This window comes from Camelus ferus, chromosome 3 (assembly GCF_009834535.1).
Source record: "Camelus ferus isolate YT-003-E chromosome 3, BCGSAC_Cfer_1.0, whole genome shotgun sequence".
Taxonomy (NCBI): Eukaryota; Metazoa; Chordata; class Mammalia; order Artiodactyla; family Camelidae; genus Camelus; species Camelus ferus.
The window spans coordinates 76,551,014-76,574,152 of record NC_045698.1 but is presented as its reverse complement, the minus strand read 5'-3'; the positions used below and the strand labels follow the sequence as shown (position 1 = coordinate 76,574,152).

At 37.3% G+C, this 23,139-nt stretch overlaps 1 protein-coding gene across 1 annotated transcript in view; it reads right to left on the bottom strand.

Moving 5' to 3' along the window:
• MCC (MCC regulator of WNT signaling pathway) overlaps positions 1 to 23,139 on the bottom strand; it is a 371,860-nt gene that overhangs the window by 287,047 nt on the left and 61,674 nt on the right. The window contains exon 2 of the mRNA XM_006192560.2: positions 17,445 to 17,692. Coding sequence (XP_006192622.2) covers positions 17,445 to 17,692 — 248 coding nt within the window. The remainder of the gene's footprint in view (positions 1 to 17,444; positions 17,693 to 23,139) is intronic.

Here is a 23,139-nt window from a genome sequence, read left to right as displayed (position 1 = left end):
TCTACAGGCTCACTAAAGTGTATCTAATTATCTACTTATGTAACTTGATACTTGTATTTCTTGTCATAGTTCCTGCTTAGGACTCATTGGGATTCTGGAATCTACTGGTTAATATATTTTATTATCAATTTTCAAAAATTCTGAGCCATTCAAATGCTACTTCTGTTTTGTTCTTTTTTGAGGGGGGAGGTAATTAGGTTTATTTATTTATTTATTTTTTAATGGAGGTCCTGTCGTGCATGCTAAGCACACACTCTACCACTGAGCTATACCCTCCCCCTTAAATGCTACTTCTGCTTCATTCTTTCTTTCCTCTCTTTCTGAGAATCCAATTTTACTTTGTTAAAATTTCCTGGCTCTCAGTCTCTCTTTCATATTTTACATTTTACATGTGTTTCTTCTTCTGTGCTTTATAATGCCATGTAATCTTGCTTCTATTCACTAATTCTCTCTTCATCTCTAACTAATTTGTTGTTAATTTTAATCGAGTTTTATATCAGTTTTAACACTTCTGATTCTGAGATGTCCATTTGGTTCTTTTTCAAATCTGCTTGGTTTTTTGGTTTTCTTTTTCCACCTTAGATTTTCTTTCTGAACACAGTAAACATAATTACTTTATATTCTGAGTCTGGTAATTCCAATAAATGAAATCTTGGTGGCTTTGTTTTTTATGTTAGTTCTTGCTCATGGTATGTAGTCTTACATACGTAGTACTTTGAGATACTGAGTTGCTTATAGTCCCTGGAAAATTATTTGCGGAGATACTTTTAGAACTGCTTTTTACTCATCTCTAAGGCATCTCCCTGTAGAATAGTCCGATGGTAGTATATGGGGTGATATAGTTCTGGCTCAAACTTACACAGAGGCTACAGCCCTCCAGTATTCCAGTGTTTGAAAAAAAGATATATTTTATAAAATTTCCTACCTGAGCAGTCTTTGGAATTTGGCTTCTGTTTCCAGGACCCACAAGGCAATTCAAAATTCAATTTTACCAGGTTCAGACAATAATCTCAAGGTAAAAGTGGCTTGATGCTCCAAGTTCCCTCACTGACCTAGATTTTAGACTCATAAATTTTACAATTTTGCTAGATATTCAATGTGTTACAGGAGGGCTTTAAAAGTATAGTTATTTCAGATTTATGAATTATGTCAGATAGAATATACATCCTGATATCCCATCATGTTACTTGATATGGAAATCAGTATTTGTTCTTTAAAATATGTCTTTGAATTATGATGATAAAAACTATATGTTCATAAATGGGCCATGCCTACTTTTCTTTCCTTGAACAATTTTTTGTTTTCCCCAAAATTAAAACATTTTTGGTATTTTTGTTTGTTTAGTTTCTACATATCATGAATTCAGCCTCAGATTCTTAGCTAATTATCTAAATCTCCTGTTAATAATTTAAGATGCATAGATATTCCATCAAATCTGGTCAGAAAAATTTCTCCTGGAGTTTATGACCTGCTCTAATCTAGACCGATTCTGAGGACCATTTTGCTTCACTTCTAACTTGTCTTCACTCTTCATTTCACGGTTCCAAGTATTTCTCTTCCTAGGCTAACTCCTTTTTTTGGAGGTCTAGTAGAAATTTATCTTTTTTTCCGTTTTTAGTGTTAAGAAAGTTCACAATACGTCTTCATGTGTTGTGGCAGGTGATACTTGGTAGGTCCTCTCTATCAGGAAATTCACATCCTTCGGTTTGGATGACAATTCATGGACCATTTTGCTGACGATTTCTTCCCCTCTATCTTCTTTTCTCTTTTGGTTGGTAGACCTCCTGTACCAGCTCTCGAATTTTTCTTATCTTTTCTCTCCTACCTTACATTCCTTTGTTTCTCTGTTTCTCTTTCTGGAAGATATTCTTTTATTTATTTGTCATTCTTTTTGTTGAACTTTTAATTTATGTTGTATTTTTTCCATAGTAGGTTTTTTTTAATGTTTCTTTTTATCCTGTTCTTTTTTTGTGGATACAACATTTTCCCCTGTATTTCACAGGACATTAAAGAGGGACTATTTTGAAGATTCTCCTTGCACAGTCTCTGTTCCCTTTAAGTTCTTCTACTTGTTTTGGTCTCTATCTTTCATTTTATTTTGTTGTTGTTATTGTTGGGGGGTAATTAGGTTTATTAATGCATTTATTTATTTATTTATTTTTTAATGGAAGTCCTGGGGATTAAGCCCAGGACTTTGTGCAGGCTGAACACACACCCTACCACTGAACTATACCCTCCGCCCTCCAGCTTTCCTTTTAGAGGAATTCCTCAGTTGTCTTGGTGCTCCTTGGTTGTTTGCTCCTTTCAGCCACATGACCTATTCCAACTCTGAGACCTAAGATCACCATTCCTAAAAGTATGGCAGCATACTGAGCCCCGCTTAGGAAACACTGATCTATGCTATTACTGGATGAATGGGAACTTACCAGACCAGACGTAGGCAGAAGTTAAAAAGACAAAATGTTTTTCCTAAGCCCTACCTCCTTTATTCCTCAGGTTTCTTACACAGCATTCATTCTCCCCCATCCACGTCTGTCCTTCAGGATTTCTCCCTTAGATTTCCCTCATCAGAGCCAGTTCAAGTAAAAAGTCTGATCATTTTTTTAATACACAGTATGAATGACTTATAAGGCTAACTATGTTCTCTGGTATTTTAAAAAAATGACAACAAAAGCATTTCTTGGTGATAAACCAAAGGAACGGACTCTAACGGTATAACTTAATCAACAGCAAAGCAAATCAGCAGGAAGCTGGAAGAAGATAGAAAACTCTCTCAATAAAAACAAACCTCTTCCCTTACAAGGCTGGCAATGGGGGTAGAATCTCCACAACAGACGATGTAACAGAACCTGGTAATCACACCCATTATCCTCTGTGGTCACCTTCCCCTTCAAGGTTTCCCTCTAATTATCCTGCAACCATTCCCAGGCCATGAAGAGGCAGAGCTGTTGCCCCTTTGACATTGTGGCCCAATAACGGACAATTGTTCTTCCTTAATACCCCAAATGAAGCAAAGTGGCAGCACTCATGAAAGATTTTATAAACAACTAAAGAGAAATTAACATACAAATAGCACCAAACTAGGAAATCAGGCATATCAGAGATTTACTTTTTGGGGTACCATCCCTGTCCCACCCTGTTTCCCAGTCCAGCCCTATATTAGAGTATTGCCCCAGTTCCCAGTGTTTAAGAGCAGAAGACTAGATAGTCCAATTCCTCTTATCCCAAAAGCGAGGGATGAAGGCTCAGAAACAAACCACTTCCTACTCTGTTGATGTAAGGCTTTCTTCTGACAGAAGCTGCAGACTGGTGGGTTATGAACTGTATCTGGTCCTCAGTATATTTTGTTGATTCTGCTCTAGTTAAAAAACATTTTAAAAAAATGTAGTCATCAGTATTGAAAATTTGGAGAGATCCTATTTTTAAAAAACAAAAGCATTTTCTGGCACTGAACAAACACACACAAGGTCGGGAAATGTGGTTCCCACTCCCACGTCTGGCTGGAGTTGAGCGTCGGCTGCCTCTCTGCAAATGTGCACTGGTTTGCTGGGGCCTCCATCTGGTCCACGTCACTCATGTATGTTGTCTGCCTGCTCTTAGTAAACATTTGCAACCCTTTCTTTTGAGCTGCAGTTCTGCATCTGGGAACCTACTCTTTCCCAGGTGATGGACTGCAGACCTAAGTATTTATCATATACTGTGGTCTCAATAGTCATACAAGAGGTGTACACTTGCAATGGGTTCTTTTTTTATATGAGTTTTTGCCCAAGAGCCAGTACCATCCACTGGCAAGTTTGGAGATGGATGACTTCTAAGTGCTATGTTGACATACACCCGGTAAGGTGGAAATGTTACTGTATACATCCCTCAGATTCTAGGCCTAGTTACTGTTATCTAAAAAAGATACAGTAAGTGAAAATCCTTTGAAGAATAATATAACCCAAGTAAAAAGAAAAGGGCAGGGGGGAGGGTATAGCTCAAGTGGTAGAGCGCATGCTTAGCAGGCACAAGGTCCTGTGTTCAATCCCCAGTGCCCCCATTAAAAATAAATTAACCTAATTACTTTCCCCTGAAAGCAACAAAAACTAAAAAATAAACAAATAAAGCAGCACTTTGATAGTCTGTATATACTAGCCTGGTCTGTTAATAACTGTGGAGCCTTAAACATAATGTGCTATTAAAAAATCTCCACATTCAAAAAAAAAAAAAAGGAAAAGAAAAGGGCAAAATGTGAAGTGCTATAAAAATATAAGCATTTTTGGCATGAAAGCAACTGGGACAGGTGAGATTGGTGACTAAATTTACTCCTTGGGATTTCAGGGAGCTCAGAGTCCTAAATCTCTACACAGAAATTCCTAATGGAAAAACAAACAATCTTAGAGGCTGGAATTCTGAGTTTTTGTTAATATAGCAAGAGAAAAAGAAGGAGGAACACAGCAGGGTGAATTAGTAGAAAAACAAACCAGGAGCCAGGAGAGTTGCAGTCTAGTCCCAGCCATGCCACCAACTAACTCTGTGACCTGAGAATTATTATTTAACCCTCCACGTCTCCATTTCCTCATCTATATACACTACATAGAGGGTGAAACTAGATGATATTTAACAGAGTCTCTGGGCTGTCATCTTATAATTCAAGGGAAAATTTTTATCAAAGTACTCTAAATGTTAAGTCAGATAAGTCAAAGAAAACACTATAAATACCAAAAGAAAAATCTGACAAGGTAATTTTTTGCATTAAAGTTTACCTAGAACTGACTGATATGCACTCATAAAATGAGAGCTAAATAAATACACCAGGTACTGGATTAAATTCTCCTTCAACTAGATTTTCTTGTAGATAGCAAACTTAAATGGATCAACTGGAAACCATACAAAATTCTTCCAAAACAACCATAAAAATTTAATTGATTTAAACAGTCATTTATTAATGCCCTTTCATTTATGTTGTCCAGTGAACTTGCAGTAGTCTCACAAGAGATAAAACAGGAAGCAAAATAAGCCTTCCTGAACCTTTTGCAATTATAACGTTGAGTGACAATTTCTCTAGAATGAACAATGGACAATAAAATAGTCCAGCCAAACTAAACACTTTCTGTGAACAGACTGAGCTCTTATCTCAGCCAAGTAATCATTTTTATTCCATAAAAAGTATCTAAAATCATGCCAAGTTGTACCACTGCCACTGAAGTTGGAATGGCTTCAGCATCCCATAAAAACAGTGACACAATGAACTGCCTCAGTTAAATCATGCTGGAGAGAAAACAGATGAACAATTTTATTATGTTCTGTGTGGTTCAAAAGATACAATCAACATAGGTAATCACCGGCACCCTTCATGCCAGGGTTACCACCTGAGATAAGCACACCTGCATTTCCATGAACTCTTTGTTTCATACTGACTAAAATGAAGTGATTAATGCCTCTGGGAAGCAGTCTAAAATAATATATTTACAAAGAGCAGCACTAAATAGCTTGAAATGCCAGTAAAGGACAAAATCGGGGGTGGGAAGGGATAAATTGGAAGCTTGAGATTTGCAGATACTAACTACTATATATAAGATAGATAAACAACAAGTTTATACTGTATAGCACAAGAAACTATATTCAGTATCTTGTAGTAACTTATGGTTAAAAAGAATATGAAAACGAATATATGCATGTTCCTGTATGACTGAAGTATTGTGCTGTACACCAGAAATTGACACATTGTCAACTGACTATACTTCAATAAAAGTATATTTTTAAAAAATTGGTGCTCAAAAAATTTTTTTAAAAGACAAAATTGGGAAGTAAGACAGGAGTTTGCACTACTTGAGACATCATTTTACAAGAATTTAGACCACCACAGAAGCACGTATTTTATTACAGAAGGTACTAATCTACAAAAGAAATCTAAAATACTTAATATCTCAAGAAATACCTGAGAATCCAGTGATCTTATACATGCTTGCTTAAAAGTTAAAAAACATATATACCGTATTTTCTCTCTTCCTTCTTTCTGCAGTGACTGCAGAATGGAGACATGAAAGCCAGTGTACCATAAATAGAATTTGACATCTTAAGTGGAAGAATTTAAAGTTTACATGCACACATACACATATACACAAAGAATTGAAGTTCAAATATACCCAATAGAGAAATAGTTTCATCCTGATTGAGAAATAACATGCCAGTGACTCTTTATCATTCTCACTGTCTCAGATGATGTCAAAAACATCTGTTGTCTTTGGTTTTGTTAGCTGTTTTGTACTCACATTGAATATGTGTGTTCAGTTATCTGAGAACATACAACACCTTAAATAACCAGTGAGGCTATAATTTGGTGGTGTTGGGAATGAGGGAGAATGATTCACAATGTCCTCTCCCACTGTCTTATTCAGAAGATCTCTTAGTCGCCTCATGGCAAGTGACATGACTTCTCAGACTAAACCCAAACAGATTTCCTCTATTTTAGTGTTTCATGTTTTCCCTGGCTTAGGGGAAAGGGGAATGTTTTGTTTTAATGGATGATGCTGGTTTTCAGGTTACTAAATTTGTGAGCAATATTAAGGACACTATTATGTTATATCCTTAATTATGCTCATAATTTGAAAGCAAGGTTTGCCACATATAAGCTGCTTCTGGGTAATCAAGATTTTCCTGCAGGATTGCTTCCGTGTACATGCTGAGTTGGACCTTCTATACTTTCTCTTTCTTTCTCTTCCTTTCTTTCTTTTCTTCCCTCCCTCTCTCCCTCTTTTTCTTTTTCTTTCTTTCTCTCCCTTTCTCTTTTTCTCCCTCTTTCTCTCTCTCTCCCTCTCACCTTTTCTTTTCTTTTCTTTCTTATCAAAGCCATTGCAATAGCCACTCCAGAAAATGCCTTTGCTGATGATCTAAACAGTGTTTGGGCAGCCTTAGGTCTTCTTTACTCATTGCCCCTGATGGGCTCTGCCTGGTACCAGAGCAACTATCAACTCAAATGTCAAGAACCTGAAACAGCCCAAGAAAACAAACTCGAAGAGAAAGAAGCTCCAGGGTTTATACACTTTTAAAGGGATCCTTTAATACAGTGTTTCTCAGTCTTTTCCATGAAAGTACTCCAAAGACAGGAGAGTCAAAGAAGTCTGGGGGATAGACTGAATTACCTCCAAGTCAGAGATTTCCTTGAGGTCTCATGTTTTACCTTGAAAATTCATTTGAATTTTGAATTCTACTCTACATCTATCAGCATTTATTTTAATACAATTTGAAAAAAATACCAAGTTACACAACTTTAGCTCCAAACAATCAATTAAATTGATGGCTTAAGAAGATGTACCACATTGTTTCGGGGGCTTTTAGTCCTCCTCCAACCCCCAACCACTTCCCTGTGCTCCCCAAACATTCACATAATGAGTCTGAGGGACATTTAATTCAATTGCAGGTCACTTACTTTCTAATGAACTCTTCTCTAGCTCATCACCACCCAGGTGTGTTTTCTTATTTCTGCATCCTTCTAATTCTTTCCAGTTCCGTAAGACCAGCTTGGGCTTTACTTTTTATCAGGAGTCTTTTCTCGTCTCCCTGACCAACAATGCTTTTCCTTTCTCATCTCCTTTGGCACATCTTGTTTACCTCACATATTTTTCACTCCATCATATATAATCTTTCAGTAGTTCTATTCATGTATTTTGTTTTTCTAGCTTTATTATTATTGATGTATAACATATGTAAGTTTAAGGTGTGTAAAGTGATGATTCGATACACATACACACTGCAAAACGATCACCACAGCAAGTTTAAACTCGTTTAATCCCTGAACTATGTTAGTTTTAGGGATTCAGTATTTTTGTAGATTATATTCCATTATAGGTTATTACAAGATAATGGGTGTAATTCCCTGTGCTACACAGTAGGACCTTGTTGCTTATCTATTTTATACATAGTAGTGTGTATATGTTAATCCCACACCCCTAATTTGTCCCTCCCCACTTTCCTCTTTGGTAAGTTTGTTTTCTATGTCTGTGAGTCCGTTTCCATTTTGTATATACATTCATTTGTATTATTTTTTAGATTCCACATATAAGTGATATCATATAGTATTTGTCTTTGTCTGACTAATTTCACTAAGCATATTTTCTAGGTCCATATGGACCTAGAGATACATGTGGACACACTGTTGCAAACGACAGTATTTCATTCTTTTATTATGGCTGAGTAATATTCATATATACATATAAATATAAATATATATATAAATGTTTGTGTTTATATATGTATCTCACATCTCTTCTTAATCAACAGACTACTGGGCTGACATTTGGGTTGCTTCCATATCTTGACTATTGTAAATAGTCCTGCTGTGAACAACTTTATTGGGTTATATGTTTTTTTCTTTTTTTTTAAGTTAGTCTTTTCTTTTTTTCCGGATATACACCCGAGGTGGACTTGCTGGATCATTTGGTAGTCCTAATTTTAGTTTTCTGAGGAACCTCCATACTGTTTTTCACAGTGGCTTTTTTTCATATCAATAGTGTACTAGGGTTCCCTTTTCTACACACCTTCTCCAGCATTCCTTGCCTGGCTGCTCTGGCTAGGACTTCCAAAACTATGTTATATAGAAGTGGTAATTAAGATGGGCATCCTTGCCTTGTTTCTGAATTTAGTGGGAAGGCTTTCAGCTTTTCACCACTGAGTATTATGTAGCCACGGATTTGTCACAAACGGCCTTTATTATGCTGAGATATGTTCTGTCTATACCCATTTTGATGAAAGATTTTTTATCATGTATAACACAGGAGACAGACATATAAATGAATAATTATAACAATGCTAGATGTAGGCATAGGATATAATAGAAGCAGATTTAAAAAACAGAATTCATTAAAAATTTTTACAAATTGGTTGTGTGACAAGACACATATGAATCTCCTAGTTGCTAAATATATATGTGTACATGTCAGTTTCATGCAGCATTGTTAAAGCCTTTTGAAAACTGTAAGAGTACATATTCAAAAAAAAGAAAGGAGACAAGACTTACATAGAGAAGGGCCATGTGGTGGACATCTGCATTTTCTGCCTGCTCAGCATCCATTCCCTCTTCCTATGGTGACAGCACCTTGATTCCCCGCCTCCTTTCCTCAACGCTCAGTCCATATTATGTGAACAGAAACAACTCCACTCCTATCCTACAGGTTAAGTATGTGGTCCAGGCCTGGCTGATCAGACCACTGCACTTTTCTGGCCAGAGGGACCTGTCCAGGGAGAGGTATATGGACCAGGAAAACCTAGGAGGCCAATTTCTGGGATTTTTGTGGAGCTGCTGTGAAGAGAAAAATCCCTCTTTTCTCTTGTGGTTGCTCGAAAGAACGGGAGTAATCCCAGGACTGCTGTCGGCCACAACAAGGAGCCTGAGAATAAAGCCATTTTTAAGGAAAGGGCTGAGGCATGGACAGAAGAAGATTGATGACCTCTGAGTCCCTTGAACTATTTGTGCTACATCTAACTGCCTAGACTTCTCCCATATACTCATGCTTCCCTCCCTCCCCCTCCTTCTTCCCTTCCCCTTCAAAATATTAGTGTTGTGTTTGTCACCTGTCACCAGAAAGCTCTAACTAATATCGTACAGAAGGAACCAAACTCAAAAAGCAGGTTTGAGGAGAAAGTATCAACAAGAAGGCCAGCAACACTGAAGCTAAGCATCCATCTGAAAAAGAATAAAATACTGCCATTTGCAGCAACATGGATGGACTTGGAGATCATCATTCTAAGTGAGGTAAGCCAGAAAGATAAAGAAAAATACCATATGATATCACTCATATATGGAATCTAAAAAAAAAATAAAAAGGAAAAGAAAAAGAAAAAAGAGGACACTAATGAACTCACCTACAAAACAGAAACAGATGCGCAGACACAGTAAATAATTTTATGGTTACTGGGGGGAATGGGTGGGAAGGGATAAATCTGGGAGTCTGAGATTTGCAAAGGTTAACCACTATATATAAAAGTAGATAAAAACAAATTTTTCTGCATAGCACAGGGAACTATCTTCAATATCTTATAATAACCTTTAATGAAAAAGAATATGAAAACAAATATATGTATGTATATGCATGACTCGGACATTGTGCTGTACACCAGAAATTGACACATTGTAACTGACTGTACTTCAATTAAAAAAAAAAGTGATGGGGAAGAAGACGAGATAAGGTAGGAGCAGCCCACTGGATGGTAAGCAGTCTCGACACCTCAGTTCAGAGTCTATTAAGCAGAGAAAGGAGAATCAGTGCATTTTTACCATGAGTACATATTTAAATATTAGGAAGTCATAGTAGCATCAACTGGAATCAGGCAAAAAGAACAGTTAGGAGGAAACTGCAGTAATTCAGAAGATGGGGGGAGGACGCAGATCTGGACCAGGGCAGCGACAACCTGAGAAGTATGAACAGACGAGCCAGTGGGGATGAGGGACTGCGCAAGGACAGGAAGGACAAAGATTAATGAAAAGGGATACAAGTGGACTAAGTTAATCAAGAACTAAGTCTACCCACACTAAATCTAAAAACAGTCGGTCTATAGACAGTTGCTGGCAGTACCCTCAGAATGCAACAGAAGAACGTAACATGGTACCTATTACTTAAAGACTTTAGAAGCCTATTCTAACTCCCAATTTAGAAGTAGAATAAATAAACATATTGTTTACCCTATGACATGGGGCTTAGAGTATGTAAAAGCTATCAGTACCACCAACAAAAAAGCAAACTTCCTGAAACCTTCAATTGGGCTAAAAACTACTGTAACTTTAGTCTGGTTTCATGCTAGCTGGGCAGTATTTTTAACAATGAATCACTCTCATGAATGATTTTATTTAAAAGACTCTGTGTTGATTATTAATTTCTCATCCAGGGTGCATAAAGGAGTTAAACCTTTTGTCTTAATTTACCAGCCAGAACTCCACATACTAGTGTCAATTTAATTGGATTTAAAAGTGTTGAATTCTTGTCTTACTTAATTTAACCGGTTTTAAGAGTTTAGAAAAATATTTATACACAGAAAAAATGCAACAATATTTAAGAGTAACAGTCATTCTGAAAAAAAATTGGGATGTGTCAGGACTAGACAGGTTTGGAGTATATTAACTAATTGTGGTTTTTAATTTTTTAAAAGCCAGATGCTAAACCAAAATTCTGGGGTCTGCTTATTTGTCTCTTTAAATCTGCTGAGGAATCAGAATATCTCTTTACATTTCCTTCCTCAGGCTTGTGGGGTGTGGAGTCTTTCCAGTCTGAGCTACATATTCTTTGATCTAACTTTTTACTTTGAGTTCCTATTAAGGACAATTCTTGCTATTAGTTTCTCCAAGAAACGTCAGTACTTTGTATGTTCCTCCTGGACCACAGGGCCACCGTCAGAGCAGTAACGAAGGCTGACACCTCAGGTGGAAATATATTTCAAGGAAAGGCCAATAAAGCATCTTTGAAGATACAGGTTATTGGAAATTGTGCCCGTTGTTCTAATCTTAGCATAAATTAAATTTAGTTGCATTAATTAGCAGGTTTTAATGTCTACTGTATTAAACAATGTTTTAAAACCATGGGGATTTGACTCAAATCAGTTCTTGGGCTCTCTGAGACCTGACCAAAAGAAGAAAAACAAGTACCCCCAAAGATCTGGAAAGCACAGACGTGTAACAGCCTCATCACACAAGCTTGCAGGCTTATATCAGCTCTCTTCAGGCAGTTCAGCACTTTTTTTCAGTGGTCATCACCCTGAAGCACTACCTCTTCCACATAATTCACACATTGGACAGGAATGTGGAAATCACCTGTAAAGTTTACAGCTTGGTTGAAGTAAAAAACTTTATTTAAAAGGGGATGTTTGAATAAAGGCTCTGTTGCAACTGCTAACATATATAAATGCCTAATGCTAGCAATTTTTTTAAACTCCAGAGTCTTTTCTCATCACAAAGAAAACTGAAAAGAACTTTAAATCACAATTTTTATATGTGATTTAAATTTAAATCTTTTTAATTTTAAAATGAAAAATTACAAATCACAAAACTTGTAAATGAAAATTATGAATAATTATAACGAATCTAGATTATTTATTTTGGGAAATAAATTTACACTGGGAAACTAGGCAGCACACACACAACCACATAAATAATGTATGCTGTCACTTTGTTGCCAAAGAGATGGGCTTCTCTCACAGGCATTGTCCTCAGATCCCTCCTCAAGACCGTGGGGACCGTGTGTCTGCAATTGCTGGGAGTGGCCTCTGGATGACAGTGTTCTCTTAAATTTGCATCTTGGTCCTCAAGACAGTTTCTAAGCAAAAATTAGACTTTGGGGGACTCAAAGAATTATCTCTTTCAATAAGTAATGTCTTAGCGTTCTCAACTCCTTAGTAGCTCTGTGGCTTACAGCAAGTTAGTTAACTTCTCTGAGTCTCAGTGTCCTTTTCCTTACAAGGAGGATTCTATTATTAAACTTGGAAAGGAGTCACGAGGATTAGAGATGAAAATGATGATTAAGCAATACTATTATTTATGGAAAACCTAATGTGAATAGACACTGTAGGGGAACTTGACAAGTGACATCTCACTAGTCCTTCCAAATACCCTATAATGTAGGTATTAGTACTCTCTCTTTAGAGACAAGAAAAGTAAAGCTCAGAATAATCAGAACAGAGCCTGAGTCCCACAGCAAGTCAGCGGTAAAACTGGGATTTTTCTTTTTAGCATATAATACAAGTAAATTCCTAGAAAATTGCTTTGCACATTGTAAATATTGGTGATTTTTAAACTTCATTTATTACTCTTAATGCTGTAACTATTAAATTTTATATAGCTGGTACCTGAAAGGCATAACATTTTAAAGTACTATTTCTAAGATGACTTAAAATAGATACAAAAATCTATTATGATCTAGTTGATCAGATACCTTAATTTTTCCCCAAAGTGTATTTGAGAAAGGCCAAAGAGAAGATCTGTAAATAAAAGTTTATGGTCAATTAAATGTGGAAAATGCTATATAGTTCATTCTTCTCCTGGAGATTCACAAGAAACGTTAGCACATCAAAGGCTCTGAGATGTCTCCCAGTAAAGAAAACTGTTCATCTAATTTAACCCAAAGTTTTCAAATGCATTTCTCGAAGAAATTCTTTCTCCACACAATATTTGTGACCACCTCTTGAAATCAGTGTGCTGAGGAAAACATTTGGGAAAAAAATGAATCTATTGAAATTCCTCTTCCCAATTGAGCATGTCATGTTTTGACAGGTCTTCTTTTTCTGCCAACTCAACTCCCTGCTGTGGATGTGCTGTGAAGTGACAGGGCTGACAATAAAATTTTTCTGATACTTAACTGGTAAACCTAAGTTTCTCTCAGGCTCTTCTTGCTACAGCACAGCATTGTTTCTACTTCCCTTCACGATGCAGTCACAGGTAAAATTTCAACCCTTTCCTAGAACTCCTGCTTGTAGCATTTCTCAGATTTCCTTATAGACCTTATCTTCCCCACCATTCAATGGCCTCTAAAGTTTCACTGACTCTAACTTAGACCTTATTGAGATCTGATTTGTCATGTGTTTATGACTCCACAATTAAATTATAAGTTACTTAGTGTCTGGAGGTATGCACTGCACCTCTGTGAATCCCTACAAGAGCGTGAACACAGAGCACTGCTCATTCACTCATTCATTCCTTCAACAAATATGCATGGAGCACGTCCCATGCGCAGGTACTGTTCTCAGGGCTGGGGCATAGCAGTGCCCCAGCAAGGCTATCATTTTTACTCTGCTGGAGCTGTCATTGCACTAGGGGAGACAGATAAATAAGTGTTTGAGTAAGCACTTAATACAATGTCAGATAAGAATTAGGGGTGTGAAGCAATAAGGGATGTGAAAGAAGAAATGAGGAGAGGTTACATCAGCTTGGAAAGACCTCTCCAAAGAGGGGCTATTTAAGTTGAAATCTGAATAACAGGAAAGAGTCAGCCTTGCAAAGAGAAGGTCAAAAAGAAGAGTGTTCTAGATGAGAGGGAACAAACAGGGCGATGGCTGGAGGCTGGGTGAATTTGCTAGGTCAGCGAAACAGCAGTAAGGCCAATGAGGCTGAAGCCTATGTCATGGTAAGTCAGGGGAATCGTTAGGAGATCAGCTTCGAGTGGTGGGTATGGGCTAGACTGCGGTAAGGAACTGGACTTTATTTTAGGTGATACGGAAGCTATGGAGCGTTGCAGGCATGGGGATGACCTAAGTATGTTTTCACAATGTTAAAAGACCACTCTGACTGCAGGGTAACGAATGAAATGTTGGGAGTCAAGGGAGCAATCAGGAGGCCAGGTGCAGGTTCTTTTAGTAGCCGAGGCAAGTCATGATGGTGATTTAGAAAAGGGTGGTGGCAGGAGAGCCAAGGAAGTGGACAAGTTCTGTATGTACTTTGGTGACAGAGAGAGCAGGATTTGCTGCCTTGAGCAAACTAGAGGATGTGATATTTCCTTGATGGGGAGAGATGGGGGTGGGATTCCTCCCAGGGAGAGGAATGACCCTGGGAGGAAGGGTGGGGACAGGAACCAAAAATCCTTTCTGAGCATGTTAAGGCAGGTTGAGTCTGTAGGACATCCAGGGATATGTGTCGGTTTTACCTGATTCTGAAGCTCAAAGGAAAGGGCAGGTCTAGATACACACATTTGGGAGTCACTGACACAAAAATAGTATTTAAAGTCATGAGACCACATGAGATCATCTAGGGAGAAAATGTGATCCCAAAGCCCCTCAAAATTTGGGAGTAGTCCAGGAGAAGAGGAGTGAACAAGAGAGAAGGAGAGGAAGAGAGAGAAAGGGAAGTCAAAACAGTAGACAGAAACCCAGCAGAAGGTGGTGTTGAGAAGTCCGAGAAAATAAAGCACAGCTGGAGGGAAGGAGTAGTCAGCTGAGCGAATGCCAAAGATCTACATGAAGACAGGGGAGGAGCCGCTGGGTTGGTCAACATGGAGGCAGTCAGAGCAGGGGCAGGGGAGGGCTGATGCCTGGAGCTGGGAAGAGTGGGTTGAAGGAAGAATGAGAGGCGAGGACTGATAAACATTCAACGTTGGTAGACTAACTCTTCAAGAAGTTTTGCTGTGAAGAGGAGCAGAGAAGTGAGGTAGCAGTTAGAAGGTGCATTGCTTTCAAGAAAGGGCTTCTTCCCCCAACCCCAAGATGGGGGATCCTAGAGTTTAGCTCTACAGAATCCAAAGGAAAGAGGAAGGATGTAGAAAAGAGAAGGACTAACTGAACACACAAATATTTGTATACTTATTACAGATTTTTTAAATGCATTTGATTCACATTAGACTGAACAGGAAGTTGTTTTCCAGCCTATGAGTTGTAATTGTGACAATCTTCAGGAAATAAAACTGAGTGGTAATAATAATAACAATATTAACTTAGTTTGTGTCTAGGGCTTATTATGTGCCAGGTATTGTTTTATGTGCCTCTTAGCTTCTTTATTCCTCCAAATTACAATAATTATTCTCACATTACACTTAATGAGGAAACTGAGCTACAGAGAGAGTAAGTAAATTGTCTAGTGTGGTATAGGCAGAAAGTGATGGAACCAGGATTCACACTCAAATAATATGACTCTGAAGCCTTAACGACCAGGATCAAGTGGTAAAAGGTTTTACATGTGCTGGCATTTCCTCAGTTCATGACATGTTTTATGATTCACCTCCTTTCAGTTACCTCTTCTTTAAGGGTATGTGGTTATAGAAAAGAATGAAAGGGAATTATTTTTCAACAAGTTGGGGCAATCTTAGGAGATGGTCAAGCTAATAGATGAGGGCAGCAATTCCATCACAATTGTTCCTTTCGGAATATTTTATAAACACTTACTACACATTAAAATACAATATATTTTCTAAAGTTAGTATAATTTTTTCCATCCAAGTATTCCTTCTATAAACACATTTGATGTGCATTTATATATTTCTTTAATGGCTATATGATATTCAATTATTGAGATGTACCACAGTTTATTTAACCCATCAAATATATATGCATATGTGTGCTTATGTATTTATATCAGAAGTCCAAGTTCTTGGCAGAGAAATTAGAAAACGCAGCTTAGCAAAAAGAACTCCACTCATTCTTTCATTTAATAAATATTACCAAGTGTCCATTTTATGTCACACAACCATTATAAATCATGCTTTCTAATACTATTTAAAAGCATGAGGAAATGCAAAGGAAAAACTGCAGGATATAAAACTAGATGGAAAGTATGTGAAAACAAGTAAAAAAAAAAAATAATTAAATCACACATACACACACATGAGAAGTGGGGGGTGAAAATGTAAGCAGTAGTTATTATTTCTGGGTGGTGAGATATTAAGGATGATTTTTACTTTCTTTTGCTTGTCTCTTCCCCATTATTTTTCTATAATGAACATATATTACTTTAACACTCAGAAAAATGTTATTTCAAAAATTAAATATTTCCACATATTACTCTGAGAGCACATGCATTACCAGACATCTGATTTGAAGCTAAAATGGAATCCATTAAGATTAGTAAGGCACAGGGGATATGAGGACATTTTTATTATTTCAATTACTCAATAATAATGCTCCAAATTACTCCACTGCCAGGAATACAGTTCAGGGTGTGTGTGTGTGTGTGTGTGTGTGTGGGTGTGTGTGTGTGGTGGGGCAGTACAGAATTATGCAAGCTAATTAGTATATATTTAACAAATGATGGACAATTAACATGCAGCTTCTTGCCATTAGATCTTCCTAGCAGAGGAAGAAACAAAGAGAGATCCTGGAGACATTTCCAAGGGAAAAAGTTCCCTGAAGCACAGGTAGAAAATTCAGACCCTCTGCTGCATCCCTTTGTTCAGGTTATACCTTTAAGATGCATCTTTTCTTTTAAACTTTCTATTGCAGAAAGTTATGAACTTTATATATATCTGAGTGCTTAAAAAGATGACTAATAAACCCCATATCCCCATCACTCAGCTTCAATAATTATCAACATTTCAAAGATTTTCCTTAAATTACTTATCTTTCATTAGGAGGAAACAATAATACTTATGGACAGGAAAACTATGTTTGTAAAAGCATTTTTAAACACTAAATTAAAAAGAAATGGTTAAAAATCTCACTGTGCAGATCTGAACCAAACTTTGAGTAAGTCCCCAAATTGTTTCTGAGGCCTGCTGATGCGATGACCACCCTTCCCACTCAGTCTGCCCTGCCTCTCTCATGGCTGTCTGCGTGCATTATCACACGTGGGAAATGGAAGGACTAAAACAAAGAAAGCAGTAAACCAGGAACCGTGAGGCCACAGGACAGAACTAGGGGATTAGTGAGCGCTCACCCAGGGCAAGTGTGGACCAGAAGTCAGCCTGGGCACAAGGCAGCAGGGCTGGGCAGCCCCTTTCAGGGAGGTCATGAAGCAGGGTGCATGGTGCACTATCCAAGTGTCACCCGGTTGTACCTACCCAGACTGTTGTCGCTGCTTGTGGGCCAGGAGGCAATTCTGTCCCTCAGCTTCTTCTTTTTACAGCAGTTGTCTGACTTCTCAGAAAGGCCTACTTCCTCCTTCCTAATTTCTCTGACGAGCTGCATGCGGCGCCTTGTAAAATCCTGAAAGGAAATCTTTCCGTTTTCATCTGCGCCCAGTTGGTTCATGATCTCAGCTACAGACTCTTCCATATTCAGCTGGCGACAGACCATCAACAAGTCATTTCTACAGAAGGGGTTGAAGAGAAGAAAAACTTGTTAGGAGAGACATTTGAGCTGGAGAAAATGGTTAATGGGAAGAAAAAAAAGGAGTATTTCTTGAATATATCCACACGTAGGAAAACTACTTCACCATTCTCATTGCTCCTGGAAAAGTGGTAAGTGTGCAAAAAGATCTGTTTCACTTGGATTATTCTAGACAAGAACTTTATTATTATTTGGAAGAGTGAGGCAACTTTAAATCCTTTGTTCTCTTTTTCTTCCTGTGTCCACACCCTTCCCTCCTTTTTTCTTTTGAAATTGATGAATTACCTGTATAGCACTGTAACCTCACCGCAAGATAAAGTTTCAGAACATAGAAAAGATACTGTTTCTACTCTTGGCAGAGTTTAAAATCTAGTCAAATTGTAGAAGAACAACAAAGGTTTTAACAAGCTTGGTTTTCAGCTTTCTGGACCAACCAGCTAATTTTAGTGCTTCTTTAAAATGTTATTTAATCTCGACTTTCATGACTCTGTGCTCACCTCCCTCTGGTTTTTCCTGATTTTCTTTGAGTATTTTCTACCTTCCCATCAGCAATTAGTAACCCCTAAGCCTTAGAGCAGGGATCAAATTCCCAAATGTCTTCCAGGTCTAGGACATAATGTAAATGTGTGACGTGGGTGGATCTAAGACAAGAGGGGTAGGTGGAGTCTGTGGATGGATTAGAGAAGAATATTCAGCATATAGGTTCTCAAACTAAAGAAACAGAAAGAAGAATAAAAGGAATAAAAACAACAACGCTATGCTGGCCAAGAACGTTTATGGAGGACGTACCATTTGACTCTGGACATATACGTCTTGTTCTTTTCTCTCTTTCTAAACTCCTTGGGGAAATAGTTTGTTCATATTGCTCCAGCTGTAAGTCTCAATAAAGGTCAAAGGATTATAAATTTAAGAGCTGGAAGAGACATTAGGCTATGACAACAAAGAAAGTTAATTAGTGCTCCTGTGTCACCATGCCACCAAATCCAATCATCTGGAGAACACAATTTGATGTTTGCTGATACTTGAAGCCTAACCATGGAAAGACCAACTCTTCTCCTCCAGTCGCTCTTCACAAATTCCTTCTGGTCAACACTAGCGTGATTCCCCAAGTTCCCTAGGCTCACAGAATTGTAGACATTTTTAATATCGTCTCATTCACTCTGTTTTAACCCTAATTTCCCCATCCTGGTTCCCAGTGTTCAATTTATCACCAAATTTCTGTTGGTCCTGTCCCTGAAATGCTTTTTATTTTTTATTGAAGTATAGGTGATTTACAATGTTGTGTTAGCTTCTGGTGTACAGCATAGTGATTCAGCTATATATATATATATAATATATATAATATATATATATAATATATATATATAATATATATATATATATTCTTTTTCATTATAGATTATTACAAGCTATTGAATGTAGTTCCCTGTGCTATACAGTCTGATCTTGTTTATCTATTCTGTATATAGTAGTTTGGGTCTGCTAATCTCAAACTCCTAATTCATCCCTCCCCTCCTATTTGAAATGCTTTTCTATTTACTCTTAACTATGTTTTCCAATATGCAGAACACTCTCCAAGACCTTCTTCTCAGTTTACACCAGGTCTGTTACATTAGCACATTTAGCTGTTCCCCTTGCTTCCACATGCCATCCTATCTTCATGTTTCATAAAGATTTTGACACAGAGCTATATGTGTTATTTTATCTTGTTTGTGTGTCTGTGTATATATGTATATTATATAGTGTTTATGTGTGTATATGTATGTTTTTATTTATAAGATAGATAATGGGTAGATGGATAAATGTATAAACATGGAAGGAGGTATGGTAGATTAAACTATTAGTCCTAATTTTTCACTTCCCTGCAGAACTGTTGTACATCCATACACTTGCCTTGGCCTTGGGGCCCTTCTCCACCCTTTTAACCTCAGACTTGACATCTAACTTAGCCTCTGGGATATATGTGTCCAGTTTATCCCAAATTGGGCTTGTCCATTTTTGCTCCTGCCATCATTATGAGAATAACAAACCATGGTAGCTATTAACCCTCTAGCCTGGGCCCCAAAATGAGTCACCTCAGCTGATCTGCAGACCTGTAGCCTAAGAAGAACCACTTCAGCTGAACCAAAGATGTGTGATCAAGAGTAAATTCTTATTGTTTATGCCAGTGAGATTTTGTGGTCGTTCCCCAGCAATAGCTAACTGATACAATGGAATGATTTTTTTTATGCATTCATATGCTTATTTTTTTTGCCCTTCCCTGACATTCGACTGGACTTGTCAAAGATAGGGGTGATTATGATTGGTAAAGCAGGAATGCAAACAAAAAGAAAGGGTCAATGTTCAAGTCCTACATTCTAAAATAAGAATTTCTTTTTTATGGTTTTAGATAATAGTCTTAAAAATTAGGCTTGCTGGGAGACAAGAAGTTTCTTAATTTTCATAAGTTCACATAATAAGATGTTAATATTTTCTGATTTTAGTATATGTGCTGCCAAAGCGAGCACAATATTTTCTGAATAGTAGGAATATGATGCTTTCATTTTCTTATTTTTGCCCATCTGTATTTGTAACTTTCTACAACATACTACACTACTTTCATAAATTCCTATGTCATTTTTTTAGGTTTTAAAAATAAGGATAATAGTAAGTTAGAGAAAGATCAATATCATATGACACAAATGAACTTATTTACAAACCAGAAATAGTCTCACAGACATGGAAAACAAACTATGGTTACCAAAGGGGAACAGGGTGGGGAGGGATAAATTAGGAGTTGCAATTAACATACACACACCACTATATATAAAACAGATAAAGAACAAAGACCTACTGTACAGCACAGGGAACTATATACACTATCTTGTAATAACCTATAACAGAAAAGTATCTGAAAAGGAATGTATAAAATATATATATATATACGACTGGATCATTTGCTATACACCTGAAACTAACACAACACTGTAAATCAACTATACTTCAATTAAACAAACGTTAAAAAAAAAATAAGGATAATAATAGCACCTGCCTCTTAGGGTAGTTCTGAGGGTAAATGCATGTAAAGCACATAGTTCCTGGCACAGAGTAAGTACTGAATAATAGTAGCCATTATTAAGATTATTTTGTAATTATTGATCATAAACCTTTCACAATGCCCCAGTTTCATGACTAAGTCTTTAGCAATTAAGCCCAAATTGCTCGGGGGGGAAATAACGCTTACTGAGTTGAACTGACTCCCTTGCTAAGGGGAACCATCCTTCTGCAGAGGCTCGCTGGTCTCCCTGCCTGGGGCCCACTTACACTTTCCAACAATGGGCACCCTGCTGAGAAACTCAAGTCTGTCCAAGCTTGAGATGCTCCATTCTACAAAAAGCAGCTCAAAAAAGAATCTGTGTGCTAGAAATGCCAACTCAGAGGAGAATGTGTAATAACAGCACTTCTATTTAAAAAAATGTGGGCCACTGAGAGGCTGACGTAAAATATGAAAAACAAAATATAGGGGATTCTACTAAATTAAGTCAGGTTATAATCTTTAAACAGAAGTGCTAATTTTCTAAAAACTAAATCAAAGCTAAATTCTTTCAGTATAGAGATAGAGAACTAGCAATAACAACGAACAAACTTGCAGGGAAAATGCAATTATCCTCAGGTTAAACATAAAGATACAAAGGCTGAAAGAGTCCCAGAGCCCAGACGTGGCAGAGCCAGGAATCCAAACCCAAGCAGTCTGATCCCAAAGCCCTTGCCCTTTCCATGGACCAAACACTTCCTTGGATGTCCACAATACTTACATTTTGTGCTCAGAACACAAAAAACGACAGCAGTAATATGAGCAGCTTGATAATCAACAATCATTAATTAATAATACTTTTATATTAAACTAGAAAGACTACATACATCTATATAAGTGCTACCTGCCTATGTTAAATGTGAATAGGAATAATGTTACATTTTGTTATCCACATAAGAAAACAGTTGTTAAGAGAGAAAAATACGTAAAAGATAACAACACAATTGAAAAATAGGCAAACGATGTGAACAAAATATTAACAAAAAAGAAAACCTGAATGGCTGATAAAGATGTGGGAAGATTCTCAGCCTCGATAAACATAGTGAAATGCAAATTAAAACAAACAATGGGATACCATTCGAATACGTATAGGCTTGGCAAAACTGTTAGTCTGTCAATACCAAAATGTTGACAAAGAAGCAGAAACTTTCATGTGGTGTTGGTGGAAGAAAAACTGGCACGACTTCTTTAGAAAGAATTTTGGCCACACCAAAAAAAATGCACACCCTTCAACCAGAAATTTAACTTTTAGTTACATATGTTAAAGAAACTTAAGCAGGGACACAAGGAGACATGCACAGTATTTGTAACAGCAAAGATTTGGGAAAGGCTTAATGATAATATTAATAATCATGCTAGTAAGAATAACTAATATGCACTGGATGCTTTCTGTGTGCTGGGGCTTGAGTTAGCAGATATGCAAACTAAGGTATCGTTAGCTAATGAAATACTACAGAACAGAGTTTTCAGAAGAAATACATTTACGACACATCATAATTAATAAATCTCAAAAACAGCAGTGAGTAAAAAACTCAAGTTGAAGAATAACATGAATGATAGGAAAGCACTCATCTAATGTTTAAAAATATACAAAAATCACTATCAATTATATATGAATTTACACATAGGCAAACAATAAAAACGAAGTCAGGAGGCATAAGCATCAGCTGTAAAGTGGTGAGTGAAGGAGAGGGGGAACAGGATTAGGGAAGGGTATAAAGGGGTTTAAATGCATATATAATGTTATATTAAAAATCACAGGCAAATATGACACAATGTTAACATCTTTTCAGTGTGGGTAGTGGATACATGTGTCTTTACTACACAATTTGTAATTTTCACTATTTAAAAGTCTGTCTTGATAAAAAAAAAATTCTAATGTATGAAAAGCCAACTTAAAACAAATCTGGTCTGAGGCCACGGCTGGAGGGTATAAAACTTGTAAAATGAACGATGTCATTTTTATCAGTAAGCACTAACAGGAATTGTGTCTCGGAGTCAATCAAATTAGAGGATCCAAAATGACACTGTTCATCCTTTCAGGCTATAGAGCATCAGGTTATTGTCCTGGTATGATTTTTTTGAAAGGAGAGTTACTCATCGTTAAATGGTCTAATCTCTCAATACCATTTTTCAAACATCCCTTGAGAAACATCTACTACCTGTTAGCCCCACCAGCCGTGTCTGAGCTGCCCCCACTTCAGCTCCTTTTCTGGAAAGCAGAACCTCATCCCCCACCTCTGTGGTCTCACCTTCTTTTCTGCAAAGGCATTCATACTGCACAGTCCCAGAGACACATGGCTTTCCTTCTCTTCAGGGCTCAGTACTGACGGGTGCCTTTTCCTCGAAACTCC